We start from the raw sequence: 18,937 nt of genomic DNA on the forward strand, positions 1-18,937 counted from the left end.
AGCTTTGAACTCACAGAGATCTGCTTGTCTATGCCTCTGGAGTGCTGGGATTAAAGGCATGCACCACTATACCTCTCTTACCCAGTCCTATTTTTTTCTCTTACTTTCAGTATTGCAGGCTGACCTGACAATGTAGAGAAAGAAGCAACTGACAACTGAGCAGCAGTGGCAATGAAACAGTATCTGGGAAGACAACAGGTCAGTCCATAAAAGCAGCACAGAAAACAGCTGACAGCCCAAGAAAGTAGCCAGGGTGCAAAATAAAAGGAAAGCTCTACAGAATGAGATGGACAAAAGGATGGACAGAACCAGGTAAGAGACATGACAGGTCCTGGTCACTGAAAATGCTCTAAGACCTGACAGGACTGTATGGGAGGAGCTGTTAACACTGGCTGCTTCAAGTGCTGAGAAATCCCTGATGTGAAGCCAGCCTGGATGTTGCAATATCATCTTCTACCAAGGGCTAAGGGGAGCCTACTTCTAGGCACATCCAAGCTGTAGCAACTGTACAGCTTAGGATGCCAGTAACCTGAAGCCTGCACTAGAGTAGTAACACTAATGGCCCTGCCTGCTGTGGCTCTCACCGGGTTGTTCTTGACTATCAGACACTGAGTGCTCCACAGGCTGTCAAAGACTAGCTTCTCCCTGCTCACTCCAGAATTTCTACAAATGGAGAATAAAAGGACCCAGCCAATCTGTTAGAAACACTTGCATTTCAGTTTGAGAAGTGTTTCTACTAACACTTGGATTTATTCCAAAGAAATAAGACAGTGTAGGTTTATTTGGAACAATTCTCTGTCTCCTTGAAATTTTGTGATTGAGGTGCGTTCATCCCATGTTAGTGTAGGCACTCATTAAACCTAGCTCTGTGGAGGCTGGAGAGGTGGTGACTTAGCGGTTAAAAGCGCTTGCTGCACAAAAGCACAATTCAGATTCCAGCATCTACATCAAAGCCAGATGTGGTTCTGTGCATACTGATAAGTCCAGAGCTGAGGGCAGATGAAGACAGGATTGTCTAGGGCTTGCTAACTACCAGCATCACTGAAAAACACAAGCTTCAAGTTCAGTGAGAAATCTTGCCTCAAAGGAATCAGCTAAGAATGACAGAAGAGATCACATGTCTGCCTCTGTCCTCTGTGCATGCAACACAGACACAGAAACACAGAAATACACACACCACATACACCTTATATACATAAATTCTCTCTCTCTCTCTCTCTCTCTCTCTCGTGTGTGCATGTGTGTGTGTATGATCCTATAGAGGGATATTCCTCAACAAAATGATAATATATTATTACATGAACAAAATTCTACCTACAATACAGCAAGTTCAATTTGACCAGCAAATAGTTTGTAATTGTTGCAAATAGAACGACGAATGAATTTCTAGTTCCTCTGACACTATTTAGAAGCATTTTCTTTCCATGGGATGTCTGGTGAAATCTGGAGCCATTTTATTATTTTGGTTGGGCTGGCAGAATACTACTGACAACCAGTGTGCCAGAAAAGCCCACTGAACAAAATCCTGCCCTAGATGGCAGTGGTAAAAAGGTGGAGAAGCCCTGCTCCATGTTGTCCAAGACTTATGAAGTAAGCAGTTTCACATTTGTAATTAGAAAATGGTACTTTTAGGACTGGTAAGATGACTCATGGGTAAAGTGCTTGCAACAAACCTCTGACAACCCAAGTTCAATCCTTAGAACCTCTACAGATGTCCTGTGGCACAGTTGTGTATACACACGCGCACACACACACAGAGGGCTCTGAAAAGATAAGAATACAGAAAGGCAAATTACATTGTATAATATAACTCAAGACTCTGACAGTAAAACTTTTTATGCCATTTTGCTTCAAACTATTGTCTTGTCTGCTCATCACTTGTTTCTTGACAGTTAACATTTTCTCTCTTCCAAATTTTCTGACAGTAATACTGATATTAGCTAATGTCTACTGTTATTATCAGGTGACAGGAAGGACACTAAGGATCTTATCAGTGTTATGGGGAAAGTACTGTTACTTCTCTCATTTCAGAGATGACAAAAATGAAATATGATGAAGTTGTCTGATATTACAGAGTAGATAAAGTCAAGAGTCATGGCATAAAGCCAGACAGTCTGACTCCAGAATCTGCGTACTTATTAACCATTCTATATTGACTTGCTTTTCAAAATCCATATTAAAGTTCCATTTATGGTAATATGAGCTCAAAAATCACTCTGCTTAAAACAAAACCTCAAGTAATGGAAACTATAAAATCAAATTCTATGAAGAATTAAATAACTGGCAAGACAGTGAGATCTTATACATAGAAATATGGAAGAATGTATGCGCCTACAGAGGGAGCAGGACACTGATGTTGATTCTGCAGAAAGACCACGTCAATCAGGTGAGTTACTATCTGTTTTGATACCCTCTTAGATACACAACTAAAGCCCAAGTGCAGGGTCCACTTTAGGTGAGTATCCAATGGGAGACCCAATGACAGAAAGCCCCAGACAGAAAGAAACTCATCCAATCCAGTGCCCCAGAGAAGGAAATCCACTTTGACAATGAGGACAGGAGGAGGGGGAAATGCTTGTGTTGGAAACATTACAACCATGAAAATGCTGTCAGGCAGATTTATATTCTGGATTCATTTGAGTTATCTAGTCCAAGAACATTCAAGAGGTAAATGGTGTTTAAATGGGCTGGGGCTAATTGTGCCTCAAGACTTTATAGCAGCAAGCACCAAATCCTTGCTGGTGCAATGTCTCTGTAATGAACCTCAAATAATTCTGATAATTAATCTTCCAAGGTAAATTAAATTAAAATCACTGTAAAGGAGCATACAAGGAACCATTTTTGAAGTGGTAGAAGCAATAAGAGATTATATAATCATCAGGCTTAGCTTACTTAAAAAATTATGCAAACCTGTATAAGGAAATAGAGGACAATAAAAATATTTGCAACGTCATGACAAAGAGTACTTAGACGATCCTTTGGAGGCTTTGTTGCTTACACTAGACTAGGTTTTGTGTGACCGTTTCCTGGGGAGATATGAACAAATGCCTACTCACTCCAGATAGGGCACGAAGGACACATCCCACCCAGATCTCGTTTAGGCAACAATAAATTCACCGGGCTTACTTACAGGAGTGGGTTGGGGGTTAGGAGTACAAAAGAGCTGCATATGAAATCTTAGATCAGCACGGTGGGGGGCTTCTCCAGAAGTATATAGATGGAGTCCCCCCTTCAGTTAACTTCCCACATGCTGTGAACATGTAGACACTCTCAACACCACATGCTGCTGGGGCAAAATTACATACAATTGGGAAGTGTCAACAGAAGGAAGGAACTTTTTAAGGTCCAGTCTTAAACTTGATGTATCCAGTAGCACGCAATATATTGTGATACATTGATCAAAAATTTTTTGTCCAGGTTTTTTGTCCCTGTGGGATACTGGTCAATTATCTCTGTTGTATAGCTGAACTTTGCCATATATCAACACGAATATATGAAAACTTGATTAGGAAGGCATTTCTTGTTAATTTGAATGACTCATCTGAAGGTTTTTTTTTTGTTTGTTTGTTTGTTTGGTTTTTTTTTTTTGCACAAGCTTTTATTAGTCAGGTTGAAAATTTTCAGTAAACTTTGAATTTTAAAGTCGCAGATTTACAGAATTACTGAAAGCTTCCCATATGCCCAGTTTTTTCTGATCATAGACATACTAGTCTCTACTATATTTTAAAATAACCATCCCTTCCCACTGACCTCATGAGTCCTAAGTGCCAGACATGTAACTCTTGCTAATTTTATGTTGGTATCATCAAGTTTTGGAATCTTTCTATAAAAATCTGGATTTGTCTTAATTTATTTTCAGTCAAAAGGAAAGTTTACTGGGACATCCATGCCACGACTGCACCAATAGAGTTATTTTGCCAGGTTAGTCCTTATTGTAGTTTGCATGGTTATATCATTTGCCAAACACACCTTCGGACGTCATCTAACTTTCCTGACGTCCCAAAGGAAAATGGTGAGGAACAGAGTTTCAACATTATAAGTATTTGGGGAGAGGACAGGGCTATACAATGAATTTGGAGGGTGCTCTGATTCAGCCAACTGCAGGTAGCAATGCCCAAGGTCAACACAAAAGAAATGCTGAGTTTTGGGGAGCTGTGAGAAAAGAAGTTCCAAGGATTTGTCATATAAAGGGCATTGGGTGCCAGGCTCAGAGGTCACTGGGCTTTCGTTCGAATCACGACCATGAGGAGGATTGTGCTTTAGAATAAATCTGAGGGATTTGATGATAGGATCAACTTCATCAAACAAGACAAGGTAGCTGGACAACGCACTTGCAGGAATAGTATGCCAATTCCTGCCAGAGAATTAAAGAGCCATGTCGTGACGGCAGCGCTCCCAGACCACCGCTAAGAAGCATTTCTTGGTGCCCATGTTGCTCCGGGTGCCCGTACGGTCTAACTTAGATCGCTCGTTTCTGTCCTTACACTTTCCGCTTCGCAGTTCCTCTAGTAAATAGCACAAATTGTGGGAAAGCCACATGGCCAGGAAGCCGCCATCAGGGAAGGTCCCCAAGAACGGCACGCATCCCATTCTCTGCCCACTAGGATTTGGGGCATAGTGTCCTGACCTCAGACTCGGAGGCAGAGGAGACCAGCAGTGTCACGCCGCCCAGCTGAAACCCTGTGCGCAGGAAGCGCAAGTCAGCAGTACCACGGGGTACTGACCGGAAGCGTGTGTAAATTAAAACCCATGAATTTCCGGACCCTCAAAAGGCAGACAGCCTCTCTTTTTTCTCGGGTGCAGTGACACCCAATGAAATTCAGACGTCCCCTTGGAGGAATGTGAAATTAAGACCGAGGTCCTCTCCATTTCTAGAACTCTACGCATGGTTTTTGACAGAAGGCCGGACAGAAGCTGCACTTCAGGTTCTTCAATCAGGAAGCACAAAATACCGCGAGACTCTCCGGGCACTTCTGGGGCTTATCTCTTTAAGGGAGTAGGCGGGGCGCCCACCTTACCTCATCCGCCCTGCCTCACACTAGTACCGCCTCCACTTCGATCCCAGGGTTCCCTGCGCCGCGGGCGCGCTTCTAGTGCGTTCGGCGCGCTGACGATGTCGCGCATGCGTTCGCGTGTGGTTCCGCCCCCTCCGACCTCGCTGAGCAACTGCTTGGGGTTGAACTTCCCGCCCGGTCTCCGCTGGGCAACAACTATGTGGTACACTGGTCCTCGGCAGTGAAGAGACAGAAGCGTCCTAGGCCTCTTCACCCTCGCTGACGGCTTCGCGCCCAGGGCCGCCATGGCCACGGGGTTCTCCTTTGGGTCCGGGACCCTCGGTTCCACCACTGTGGCCCCCGGCGGGACCGGCACAGGCAGCGGATTCTCCTTCGGGACCGGCGCGACTAGGTAACCGTGCTGACTAGCGTTCCGTACCCTGGTGCTCCCCGGCGAGGGTCGGCGTGTCGAGGCCTGCTTTCACACGGCTTGGCTTCCGTACGAGCCCCACAGCGGGCTGCGGACGGTGGGGGTGGGGACCCCTGCTGCCCGGGCTCTGCAGTCCCCAGACACGCTGTGACGACGCGGAGTGGGCCCGACTGCGAGAAGCCGCCTGGCATCGCGGCTGCGCCCACGCGACACCTCAGGCTCAGGGATAGAATGGGTGTTGAATGAATGACAGCTTGTTGTTGGCTTTTAGGAACAGAAAAATAGGTAGAACATAAGTAACAAATGTCTTAGTGGTTTAGATTTCATTACCGTATTTACGGTTTTGAACGTTACGGTACATTGGATTTACGATTATTTTTGTTTCAAGTCTTTGTGCCACAGGACCCTATCTGTCTTTTTAAGCTTTTAGGGCATTTATGATAATTATTTTGTGCCATATACAGATTAGCATAGCATCGTAAGGCATTTTGTGTTTTAACCATCTACGTGGACTTTGCCTTTCACTACAAGCTTAAGTAGTATATTCTTCAGGTTGTGTAATATGACAGGTAATATGTAATATCACAGGTAAATAGCAAGGAATTCCAGAAAGCTAGTTCAGTGAAAGAATTAATCACTCAGACTTTGGTAAAGAGTTGATAAAATCAGGAAATGTGTACTCGAAAGTCAGGTATCTCCTGAAGCATAACAAGAACGTGGATAGAGACTAAAAAGGCTATATGCTGTTTTTCTTTTCTTTCTTTCTTTCTTTTTTTTTTTAATGCTATAGGCTTAATGTCTCAAAGAAAGCTTTTTTTTTTTCAACAGCCCCGTTAGATACCCGAAATCCAAAATAACAGTACTATCAGACTGCCCTAGTTAAGACAATTTTTTCTTATGCTTTCTTAGCTTCACTACCTATGTTGTCTAGACACAAGCGACTGTATGCTCTACGGTCTCTTTTTTAACTTTCATCTTGTTTCATCAATTAATTGGTTTTAGGTTTGTCGTTTTTATGGTGTATCTTACTTAGTTCTTTTTTTAAAAAAGATTTTATTTTTATTTAAAGCATGCGTTGTGTTTTGCTTGCATCTGTGCACCATGGCTGTGCATTGCCCTGAGAGACCAGAAGAGGGCGTCAGAACCCCCCCCCCCCCACACACACACAGGAGTTAAGGCCCACTGTGAGCTACCAGGTTTTAAATTTAAAATGGGGGAGCGTTGGGGGGCCGGAGACCTGTGTGCTACCGAGGCCAGAAGCCATGGTAAGTTACCTGTTGTGGGTGCTGGGAACATTGACTCATCTCTAGCTCTGCTTAGTTTAAATTATATGTCTTAAAATTAGAATTACAAAATATAAATCTATGTAAACTATACACTTAGTATATATTTATAAAATATATAAAATATGAGATAAAATACCTTTTGTTTTAAGTCATTGGGAGACTAACACAGTAGCATACTCCTGCCTTTACTCTTCCATCCTAAGATCTAGTTCTTTAAGAAGCTCCTTTGTCACTGTGACCCTCTGCTTACTAGGCATCATCTGCTACTTAAGCCTCCCTATTGAAAGTATACATTTCCGGTGTTTAAATTGCAGCTTTTCCCTCTTGGGCTCCCAGGGTTTGCAGAAGAATGGCTCTTCTGGCTGGCTGAGGGATTCATGGTTCCTGGACACAAGGAGCACCATATTCTGACCAGGGCTGTGGTTGTCTTAATTTAGCTAGCAAATGGTTGTTTGTTAAATTGGAGCTATTTATTTTTCCATCGCCTTGCAGGTGGTTGGTGTTCTCTCTCTGTTTCTCTGCTCTCTGCTCTCTGCTCTCTGCTCTCTGCTCTCTGTCTCTATCTGTCTGTCTGTCTGTCTGTCTGTCTCTCTCTCTCTCTCTCTCTCTCTCTCTCTCTGTGTGTGTGTGTGTGTGTGTGTGTGTGTGTGTGTGTGTGTGTGTGTGTTTTGGGGATTACACCTGATGTTTTGTGCTTGGTAGACAGCCTCCATCCTTGAGCCATGCTCCAGCATCTTTTTAAATGTTTTAAAACAAGTATTATGCTGCACTGAATGAAGGTCTTACACAGTGGAAGTGCTGTACTGTGGAACTGTACCCCATTGCTCTTTCTACATTTTATTTCATGGCAGACTAAGAAGTCTAAGTTGACCTAGAACTCACTTGAAGCCTACTCACTCAAAGTAGGCCTTGATTTGACAATCCTGCTACTTGCCTAAGGAGCTGATATTACAGACCTATGCCACCAATTCTAGAGGCCTTTTTTTTTTTTTTTTTTTTTTTAATTTGAGACTGTCTCATTAAATTGTCCAGGCAAGCTTGAAATTTGTAATTTCATGAATAACTGGGATTACAGGCATATTCCCATGCTTGGTGTGATTTTGACTTTCAGGAGAGGCAGAATTGGAAGTAATAAATATGTAACATGGGTAGTATGTTTTCCCATTGTGTTTTATGTGTTATAGTCTCTTAATTTTCCTATATGATTTTTGAGGTGTCAAATTATTGAAACTTCTTGGTTATTTTTATAATCTTTGTCCCTGTGGGTAGCAAATTTGGACGTCTGAGGGTTACGATAAACAATTATGTTTTGAACTTCACAGTCCTGTTTTTACCAGATGTTCTTTATTTAGGTTTCCAGAGGCTTTGTAAAGAGTTTCTTCTGTGAATACTTAGTCTTGACAGAGGACATGATACTATAGCAGTAAAGGGGCAGCAGTAACCTACCTAGAATAACTTACGTCTTTTTATGTGAGTTGTTGTTGAACTATTATAATTAGAAGTGGACTGTTCTCAAGCAGTTCAAAGGAAAAACAATCATCTTTGGCCATTTAAAATATGCTAGAGTGAAGACTTGAGAGCACTGTGTTCCTTGTTGATGCTTATTGTGTGAGCTGACATCCTAATTTCTATAGAGTGTGCTTTCTCAGCCTTGTTGTGTTCCTTGCTTTTGTAGTAGTGAGGTTTGAATGGTTCACATGTTAATCAAGTGCTACTGCTGCAGTATGTCTCAAGCCATACTTTTGCTATTTAAATTTTGAGGTATGGTCTCATTAAAGTTCCCAGACTATCCTTGAATGTACTATGTAGCCTACACAGGCTGAGAAGGCATGATTCCTTTGCCTCCCAAATAGCTAACAGGTTCAGTATTATATTATTTAAGATGAACTTTACATTTGGCTTGTTTTTAAGGAGAAAAAGAAAGTGTTTGAATTTGTTAGGTGTATTTCTTTTAATGTCTTTTGGATCATAGATTTTACAAGAGAAAACAATTTTAAAAAGTTAATTTTTTATTTTTCCAAAGTAAATATTAGCCATAGCAGACTTTGTTTTGTTTTGTTTCTATAAACAAGCACACCTTCTGTGGGGCTCAACTTTGGAACTCTTGGAAGCTCTGCCACCCCAGCATCTACATCTGCTTCCACCAGTGGTTTTGGAACAGGACTCTTTGGATCTAAGCCTGCCACTGCATTCACTCTAGGAGGAACAAGTACAGGTAAGGAGGATGGTCTCGTTCTCAGGATAAATGAGATATTTCTTTCTTGGTTTCCATCTTCTGTCTTTAAGAAGCCATCACTGGAATTGGATGTTTGTATGGGTGAAGAAGCAGCTCCAGAGAAGCACTTGAAAGTTGTAAACATGAATCAAAATGATTTTTATAAATTATATAATACAGTATTTTTCTTTAGTAAAGATGCTTAAGGCAGTTTACCCAATTTAAATTTTGATATTAAAATAGAAAAAAAAAGTATAGTTCTTGAAAGTTTCTGGTACACATTTGAGTGGTAGCTTTTGAGTGATAGTACCTTGTAGCCATAGTACTATATGCTTCAAATATCTTTCCTTATTTATCTTTCCTTATTCACGAGGGAAAATGCTGTGCTTGTTGCTATAGTACATATATGAGTCTTAACACAAGTGTGTTATTCTCTGAAGGTAGGATCTGAATGGTCATCTTCATTGACCATTCAGTTTGTCTGTTTGTCTCTGTGAATGGCAGCTACAAACATGAAATTAGTTCTGGGTAAGAATTTTTGAGACGAGAACAAACTTTGCTTTTCTAATGAATTGTGGATCTTCTCTTGTACTATTTCAGAGTAGGGGAAAGAAGAATAATTATAAAGAACTTTGTATGGATCCCACATAATTGTTTTTCAAAAACTTAGTATTTGGGTATATAAAAATTGAATGGTTCACTGTCATGCCTATGTATGTTATAGATGTATTTTAAACATATGTAGTTTTGGATGTGGATCCAAAACTTTAACTACTTGCCTTTAAAAAAAAAAAAAAATAACCAGCAGCAAGGATTAAACGTAACAAACACAAAGGCGAGTGTTCTACTGAGAGCTATGCTCCCAGCCCCATTGTTCTATGATGTTATAGATAACTAAAAGCTTTGAGGTATGGCATGACTGTTAATATCTTACAGCTTTTCAGAGACAGCCAGGGCTTGATTCTAAGTCTGTCACATAGTCCTTTTTCCACTAAAAAGTCACGTACCTAAAAATGTAATGAACATAAATTCACATCCAAAACTACCTATGTGGCGTCAACATTTTTGACAGTAATCTAGCAATATTTTTGAAATAATAAGAGTTTGAAATAAGCAATGCAAAGGAAGGGAAAAGTATCAGGGTTTCTTTCTTGAGTGATTGAATTGACTGGGGTGAGGGCGCTAGCAGGCTTTTGTATTGTGGTCAGATGTATGACTCAAAGGTACAATAACCAGTGGGGATTCAGATAGGAATAGGTTTAGGCTCACAGATGGGTGTGCTATTTCAGTACTAGGGAGGCTAACACAGTAGGATTGCTCTGGCTACTTAGTGAGATACTGCCTCAGTAAACCAAAGAAGCTGGTGGCAGTTAGGGTTAGATTTCTGTACCTGTAGTTGGAATGATGAAACTGAAGAGATCAGTGGTGGAAGCAGCAAGAGGACTCTTGGATCAGTGCAGGAAGGAGATGTCCAGACAAGGCCCAGAAAGGAGTGGGGAGAGAGCTTGGTGCTGACAGGGATGGAGTCCAGAAGAAGAGGATTTCCAAGAGTACAGTCTGGGTGGGACAGGGAGGGACTATTTTTTTTTTTTTTTGTTGAGAGCAAAGGGAGTGGGGGGAATAAGGGCTGTTGTAGGCTGGGGAGGGGAATTGAAATTGATCACAGTATTAAGAGTGGTTGGTTTTGGGTTTCTTTTTCTTTGGGTGCTGGTTCTCCCCTCAGCCCCCCACCCACCCAAGGCCTCCTTTTCTGAGACAGGATCTCACTGTCTTGCTCTGCCTGTCCTGGAACTTACAATATACCAGGTTGGCTTAAAATTCACAGAGCTTGCCTAGCTCTGCCTCCTGAGTGTTGGGATCAAAGGTGTGAGCCACCACACCCATCTTGCATTTCTTTTTCTTAATCCAAAAGTTTTATATTCACCATGATTTAGTCCCAACTGGCGTATCTCTATTCTACTTCTTATAGTAGAGAAAAGGATCACAGACATAAAATACTAATTAAGACCAGTATAATATCTATATAATTAAGATAAAAAATTAGATTTTTTTTTTTTTGAAACAGGAACAGCAGCTACTACATCTGCATCTACAACAGGCTTCAGTTTAGGATTCAGTAAACCTGCAGCATCTGCCACACCATTTGCCCTGCCTGTCACTTCTACCTCAGCTAGTGGTCTTACTCTCTCGTCTGCTCTGACATCAACTCCAGCAGGTGAGACAGAATGGGAAGAAAATTGAATTTGTTGGTTATACTAAATTTTTTCCAGTTAGAGAATATCAGTAGCCATTTAAATTAAACAACTCTTGGCTGGGGAGGTTCAGTGGGTAAATTGTTTTGCTGTGCAAGCATAAAAATTTTAAAAGCACAACTGTACTTTGGGGAAATATATTTGAATTAGTTATTGATTTTGTCCTATAGAATTACTGACTTTTCAGAGTCAGACTTAGTGGTCCACACCTAGGATTTGGGAGGGAGCCACAGGAAGATCTTGAGTTCAAGGCAAAGCTTGGTTATGTAATAAGGCTATCTGGGAAAAATAAGTTAGCATTGGCTATTAAAGCTGTTATAGCTATCTTGAAATATGGTCTCTACTGCTTAGAATAAAGCATCAGAGGAGTGAAGTGTAGAGCTTATTTTTAGCTTATTTGTTTTTAAGAGACTGTTGATGGCAGAAAGTGTAAAGACATTTGTAAACTTACCTAGTTCATGATCCATTTACTTTTAAAGGCAGAATTGTTGGCTCGGATTAAAAACTGTATTGTTGTTTAGAATTAGTTACTGGGTACCATTGTAATAGTTCCCAAAAATATTTTGTTGGATGAGGGGGAAATGGGGAAGGGGGTGTCACTAGTTTCTGCCTTAAAACTACTATTGCTCTTTATTCTGAGTATTTACAAAATTTTCTTGAGCACGTGGTTTCATGTGTCTAAATTCTGTTTTTGAGAATATACTCGTATTGTTTTTTTCTTTCTTTCTTTCTTTCTTTCTTTTTTTTTTTTTTTTTAAGATTTTTTAATTTACTTTATGTATACGTACACTGACCCTCTCTTCAGACACATCAGAAGAAGGCATTGGGTCCCATTACAGATGTGTGAGCCACCATGTGGTTGCTGGGAATTGGACTTCTGGAAGAGCAGTCAGTGCTCTTAACTGCTGAGTCATCTTTCCAGCCCTCCCTGTGGTGTTTTAAAGTGCTGTTTCTATGTGAAGGCTATTCATCTCTTTCTCTGTTTTTGCTTTCAGCATCCACAGGATTTACTTTGAATAACTTGGGAGCAACACCAGCTACAACTACAACAGCATCAACGGGGCTTTCTTTAGGGGGAGCCTTAGCTGGTTTGGGAGGTTCACTTTTCCAGAGTGGAAACACAGCAACATCCGGTAATTGATAGTATTTCATTTCCAAAAGTAAATATTTGTATTTAAATTTACTTTATTTTAGCTTGCTAAAAAGAATACTTTTTCTTATAATCTGTTTTTCTTTCAGTATAAAAGCCAAAATAATTTCCTATTGTAAATGGACATCTTAGCCATATTTTAGAACATGTTGTTCCTTTACTTCAATGAGCCTTTTTAAAGAAAGATTCAGAAAATTGCCACAGAAATTTGTCTTTTAAATAAATGTTAGTTTAGTTGTCTTGATCAGGGGGTGTGGTTTAGTGGTGATTCTTGTTTAGTGTGAGTTACAAGAAAGGTTTACATCCTAACTTCATGTTTTATAGCCAGAAAAACCTGTATTCTAGGTATGGTTTTCATTCTAGAAGTCAGCAAAGAGTATTTTTGTGAATAAAGCTTTCCTGTTATTTGAAGACATTGTAATTATTTCATGTGGGAGTATATAACCTCAGGAGTTTCCATGGTTTACCAATTAGAAGTTGATACATATTTACACATAGAAACCATGGAATTCTTAGGCCCATTTATAATAGCTTCTTCTTTGGTTGTATAAGGTGAAAAAAACATGGCCTGATGGTTTCTGCCAAAGAACCTAGTAATTTTTTTGTCTTCTGTAAAGATCCAGGCAATTCAAAGGAAGGAAAGGAGTGGGTCAGGATAACCTGTAGAAATCTGTAGTGTTCAAGTTTGCCTTATCTTTTGATTACTAATTTTGCCATTCTCTAGTTTTGTATCTACTCAAAACACCTTCCAGAAACCAGACATGTAATAACTGTATCATGCCTGCTTGTAGAATAAGCATATAAACATTTTTCACACAGATTTGTATGAGGTCAAAATGAAAATACAATAAAAAGGAAAGGCAAGAGTTCATTTTATAACCTCCTATCACTCTGAAATTTTTTTTTTTTCTCATTGTTGTAAGCAAATACTTGATAGAAGTAACTTGAGCTCCATGAAAGGGAGTATAGCAGAGGTTACAGCATAGCAGCCAGGGCAGCACTGCCTGTGCTGGCAAGAGCTTCCTGGCTTGTTCACATCTCCACAGGTCAGAAAGCAGGGATTCTCAGCCAAGTCGGCACCACTTCTTAGATTTTTTACACAGTACTCAATGCTTATTTTATGCCTGTGCTAACTTAAAAATGCCATTGACTTTAAGAGTTACAGGTGGCGTGTCACTTTCATGAAGTGCTTAGGGCCAGAATTGTTTAATGTATTGTCACCTTACAGATTGAGGGTTGGGGTTACCTAGCATAATGATATTTATTTAACTGTTCTTTTACTCACTGCCACAATTTAAACCTAACTTTTAGTTATCACATCACATTTTCCCAGCTTTTAAAACAGATAGCATCTTGTCCAATAGCAGACATACTAGTGTAGAAATGCATTGATTTGTGGGAAAATAGGTTTGTCAACAAAATATCTAGTTAGCTTGTAAATAGAATTACTATGATTAATTGTAGTTCATTAGAACCTTTTTGTCAGTGAGGTGAGATTTAAATAAGTAAATAAAAGTTACTTAGTTTTTAAACAAGTTTTTTTCTAAGAATAACTTGGGAATGTGTAGTTAATACTTAACATTTAAGGTATGTCACACTTATATTTTACAAATTCATACTAGATTATTTTACAATTATGCAATTCTAATATGTCAAACAGCAGGATGTATTTATCTGAAAATACATCATGTGAAATGGATTTTGTAGAAAAAGTTTTAAAAATAAATAAAAATAGAATGTTTACTTATATCAAGTTAGATATGGTTAGGCCCTTTGATAATGGAAGATCCAAACTTCCAAGCTAAATATATTATTGAATCCAACAAGATTAACAATATTTACCCAAATCATGCTCCAGATTTGTTTCCTACTCTTAAAACAAGTAGGAAGAAAATCTGTGGTTTTAAAGTCAGGAAAGTTGATAAATGGTGTTGATAGTGGCGTTTCATTCATTTACAGGTCTTGGACAAAATGCTTTAAGCTTGTCTTTGGGGACAGCACCTACTTCAGCTGCCAGCAATGAAGGCCTTGGTGGTATAGATTTTAGTACCTCATCAGATAAAAAGAGTAAGTAATGTTACTCCAGTGTTCTAACAGCATTGCTAGGATGTTTGTAGGTTCCTGAAAACTCCCTGAAAGATCACTAATGTGATTGACCACTAAGACTCATTAGTATGGTATCTTCATGTTTGTTCACATTGTCATCAGTATTTCACAAATTCTATATGTTGAGCATAAACTATTGACTTTTGTAAATAGTTTAAGTCTTGTATAGCTATGTTAATGTATATGTTAATGGCTTATTTGTAGTGCTCTGTGTATTTTGTTATCTACTCTTACTCAGTTAACATTGGAAATTCTTAGTTATTATTCTATTGCTGTGCTAAAACACCATGACCAAGGCAACTCCAGAAGAGTTATTTGGTTTACAATCCAGAGGGTTAATAGTCAATTATAACAGAGCAGAGATGGTGGGTGAAGGCAACTGGATCTTCACTTGACTGCCCACATCAAGTACAGCAAAGAGAAAGTAGAGAGAGCAAATTGCAAACTGGGAATGGCATGTGGCTTTTGAAAACTGAGCCAGCCCTGGGTGACAAACTTTTCCAGCAGAGCCACACATTCTAATCCTACCCAAATTGCCACAAACTGGGGTGTTGAGTATTCAGAGTCTATGGGGGACATCTCATTCCAACCACCACAGTACATTAGTTTTAAGGACATGAGTTATTTAGGTAAACAAAATTAAATCCCCGGTTTTTATTAACCTGTCTTATCAAATCTTAGACTTCATTTATTAGAAGGAAGGCTTCACATTTGGAAATGTTGAGCAGTGAAAGATAATGATGTATTGATTATTCCATATTTTTGTGGAAAAGTAAATATGAATAGTCATGAAAGAACTAAAAACCCATTTATGTTTAAAGTAAAAAAGTTGAAATGTAGAGTATTTGATTTTTACATGCTTTCTCACATTTTAACATCTCTGAAATCAGTATCTTTTTTTTTTTTTTTTTTAAGATTTATTTTAATGCATACAAATACACTGTCATTGTCTTCAGACACACCAGAAAAGGGCATCGGATCCTATTACAGATGGTTGTGAGCCACCATGTGGTTGCTGGGAATTGAACTCAGGACCTTTGGAAGAGCAGTCAGAGCTCTTAACCGCTGAGTCATCTCTCCAACCCCCATCAGTATGTGTCTTATGGGTTTAATTTGAGAAATAAATGAATGGACTGTGCTATGTATGAGATAGAAGTTCAAGTAGTGTTGAATAACTTACCAATAAGAGCAATACCTCAGAAAATGTATGAATCACAAGGTTGAGGAGTTCACAAATGGAGAAAACATATTTACCCAATGAACATTTGAAGACACTGTTTTACCTCACTACTGCTGTAAGAAGTAGATGTAGATTGGCATTTTAAGCAATGTTCATTGTTGAAGGTGTGATGTAGTCTGTGCTTGTGACAGATGGGAAGGTTCATTGAAACAGTTGTCCTAAAGGATTGAGAACGCTTTATGGATAGTTAGGTTGGAGAAGTTGGGACATTGATAGTGGTGATGGTGGTGTTTAAGTTTCTGGTAGACAGGGACAAACGATCCATACAAGAAAACTTTTGAAAAAGTTTTTTCGTTTTGAGGGAGCACATGCTGAGCTCTGTAATGTGTCTGCTTGGTGTCAGATCTCCATCATGATGTTGTGTTTCTTTCTTCAGTACAGGGAATCACATACTTGTATTTGTATTTTATTTAATTTTGTTAATTTAGAACTTGGAATGTATTAATGTTGTTAAACGACCAATTTTTACATGAAGCTTCTTGAATTTTTTAGGTGATAAAACAGGAACAAGGCCAGAGTAAGTTTATAATTTAACTTTAAAAAATTCTAATTACATTTCATTTGCTAAATTGTTGGCAGATTGTATAGATGCAAGTAGATTATAACTGGGTATACATTTAGAAGGCAAAAAATTTGCGTTTTTACAAAAATGATAAATTATTCTGGAAGCCTGAAATGTCAAATTTTTGATTACTAGTCATTGAGAAAATTTAAATCCATTTTTAGGAAAAAGTGGTTGACATTTCCCAGTAATATGGATACTTTAGTTTTAGCCTTGTCAGTGCTGAATGTTGACCCAGGGCCTTGTGCCTGCTACACGTGCACTTTACCACTGAGTCATCCCTGCAGCCCTTACTGTGTCAGTTTTACAAACACGAGTCACTACTCCAGTACGTTTCACTTCCTCCAGTCTTCAGCTAAGGTAATGCCTTCCATATGTATCATATGCATGCTTCAAATATGGCCATTGTTTTACTTGCCAGTTACCTGCTTAGTTTATGAATCATTTGTTAAATGAGTCATTTGTAAGGACATAGTCAGGTTCACTCCTCACAAACATGTATCGCTTTAACCTATTAAGGTTGAATATCTATGAAACTGGAAGTGTTTCAGATTTTGGATATTTATATAGAGTAACAATTAGTTGAACATATATAAACCAAAATTGAAAGCTTTAAAAGTTTTAAATGAAGGGTCTGAGAGATTGGGGGTTCTAGCCAGTACCGTAAAGTGAGTATTACAGTAGGCTAAATTTTAATTATTGTTTGTGTTATTTGTAATTATGTCAGTAGGCTGTATTTTTCCATTTGAGTGAAGGTTATAAAATACTAAATTATGTTTAAAAAATATAATCTCATGAAAAAAGCTGTAAGTTTTCTTTAATATCTTAATTTTTTAAATTGAATGTCAATCACAGAATCTTTGAGTCAGAAGAAACTTACAAGGTTCAACATCTCATTCAGTCTAGTATTTTCTGATTTTTTTTTTCAGACACTTAAATACTTTTCAGAATATTTACTATGAACACCAATCTTTGGTAAAAAAAATACTGATGTCAAATAAAATGTTAAAGCTAATTTTAAGTCAAGAAAATTATTTTCTTTATAAAGACCAGAATAAAAACATAAGTAGAGAACATAGCTATATTTTCATTTCTTAACAGGAAAAATAAAACTTATTTGTCAATTCTTAGACTCTGGCTGGTATTAATACATTTGTAGATGGCATTAATACAGGTGTGGCTTTTTTCTTAGGGATAGTAAAGCACTGAAAGATGAAAACCTGCCTCCTGTCATCTGTCAGGATGTTGAAAACCTCCAGTAAGTACCAACTATAATGAAATAAATAAAATTGGAAAAAAATTTTGGTACATTTTAGGAGAAACATCTTTTTGCTAAATATTTTATGGGCCAGGCCTTCCCAAATCAATCATTAATCCAGAAAATGCCCAACAGACTTGTCCGCAGGCCAGTCTGATGAAGGCAATTCCTTAATTAAGATTCTCTTTCCAATGCCTCTAGTTTGTGTCAGGTTGACAAAAAATAGCATGCACACACAAATAATGTTGAAAAATTTTAATCAGAAAAGTAAGAATTGAAGTTTTGTAAGTACCATTATATTTAAAAGTGTGTCAGGTGGTGGTGGCACATGTCTTTAATCCCAGCACTTGGATGGCAGAGGCTTATGAATCTCTGTGAGTTCAAGGCCAGCCTGGTATATAAATAGAGTTCTAGGAAAACCAGGGCTGTTAACACAGAGAAATCCTGTCTGGAAAAAGGAAAAAAAAAAGTGTGAATTAAAGTTTTCAAATTTTAGACTATGACCAGCTTACTTTAAATGTACTTCTTTTTCTCTAGGAAAAAAGTTTTATTTTTTTTTTAATCTTTGTTTCTTTTTTTTTTTTTTTAACTTATTTATTTATTTTTTCTGAAGAGTTACTTTATGTGTATGAGTGTTTGCCTGCCTGTATGTCTGTGCATTGTGTCTGTTGCCTGTGCAGGTCAGAAGAGGGCCTTGAACTGGAGTTATGGATGGTTGTGATGGGACTGTGAGCAGGTGTGGGTGCTGGGAACTGAACCTGGGACTTCTGCTAGAGTAGTTTATTGCTCTAGCTGTTGAGCCGTCTTTCCAGCCCGTCTACATAGACATTATTTCCATCCCTCCCTCTCCCCTCCAGCCTTCATTCCTATCACTTGTGTTCTTTTGATGTTTTAGGAAGTTTGTCAAGGAGCAAAAACAAGTCCAAGAAGAAATTAGTCGAATGTCTTCCAAAGCAATGCTTAAAGTCCAGGAAGACATCAAGGCTCTGAAGCAGCTTCTGTCGTTGGCTGCCAGTGGGTTGCAGAGGAACACACTCAATATCGACAAACTGAAGTTAGAAACTGCTCAGGTATGCCGTTGACAGCCATATTTCTCTCTCCCTAACCCCCACGCCCATGTGTGTGTGTTCCTGAAGTAGAAATTTACTTAATTATGAAGTTTGATATTTACACACTATTAAGAAAACCAGAGCATTCATAAAACTCTAAATTGATATGTTAGTACTTTTTATTCCATGTTAAATATGAACTCTATATGTATATATAGCAATATTCTACCTTAGTTTATAGTTATACTTTTTACCCTAAATTAGTTTTCATTACAGCCATTTGGAATAGTTACTGTTGTCCTTATTATCTAATTAGATCTGTAGAGAACTTTAAGAGGCTGAAGAACAGTTGCTGCTAATTCCACCCTTAACCATGAGCTCTCATAAGAGTGCTT

At 38.7% G+C, this 18,937-nt stretch overlaps 2 protein-coding genes across 5 annotated transcripts in view; one reads left to right on the top strand and one right to left on the bottom strand.

The window, feature by feature from the left end:
- The window catches only part of Mtmr6 (myotubularin related protein 6), a 46,997-nt gene extending 42,289 nt beyond the window's left edge, over positions 1-4,708 (bottom strand). The window contains exons 1-2 of one of the 3 annotated variants that reach the window (XM_076930912.1): positions 4,628-4,708; positions 1,674-1,763 (exon numbers count right to left, since the gene is read on the bottom strand). The gene's annotated coding sequence lies outside the window, so the exon portion shown is untranslated. The remainder of the gene's footprint in view (positions 1-1,673; positions 1,764-4,627) is intronic. The other 2 variants (XM_076930913.1, XM_076930914.1) reach the window with 2 other exon arrangements.
- Positions 4,709-5,073: 365 nt separating this feature from the next.
- Nup58 (nucleoporin 58) overlaps positions 5,074-18,937 on the top strand; it is a 50,551-nt gene continuing 36,687 nt past the window's right edge. The window contains exons 1-8 of one of the 2 annotated variants that reach the window (XM_034499058.2): positions 5,074-5,406; positions 8,783-8,925; positions 10,991-11,140; positions 12,173-12,310; positions 14,287-14,394; positions 16,166-16,190; positions 17,428-17,493; positions 18,389-18,563. In XM_034499058.2, the coding sequence (XP_034354949.1) occupies positions 5,300-5,406; positions 8,783-8,925; positions 10,991-11,140; positions 12,173-12,310; positions 14,287-14,394; positions 16,166-16,190; positions 17,428-17,493; positions 18,389-18,563 (912 nt within the window). In that variant the 5' untranslated portion in view covers positions 5,074-5,299. The remainder of the gene's footprint in view (positions 5,407-8,782; positions 8,926-10,990; positions 11,141-12,172; positions 12,311-14,286; positions 14,395-16,165; positions 16,191-17,427; positions 17,494-18,388; positions 18,564-18,937) is intronic. The other variant, XM_034499059.2, reaches the window with a different exon arrangement.

Source organism: Arvicanthis niloticus, chromosome 3 (assembly GCF_011762505.2).
Source record: "Arvicanthis niloticus isolate mArvNil1 chromosome 3, mArvNil1.pat.X, whole genome shotgun sequence".
Taxonomy (NCBI): Eukaryota; Metazoa; Chordata; class Mammalia; order Rodentia; family Muridae; genus Arvicanthis; species Arvicanthis niloticus.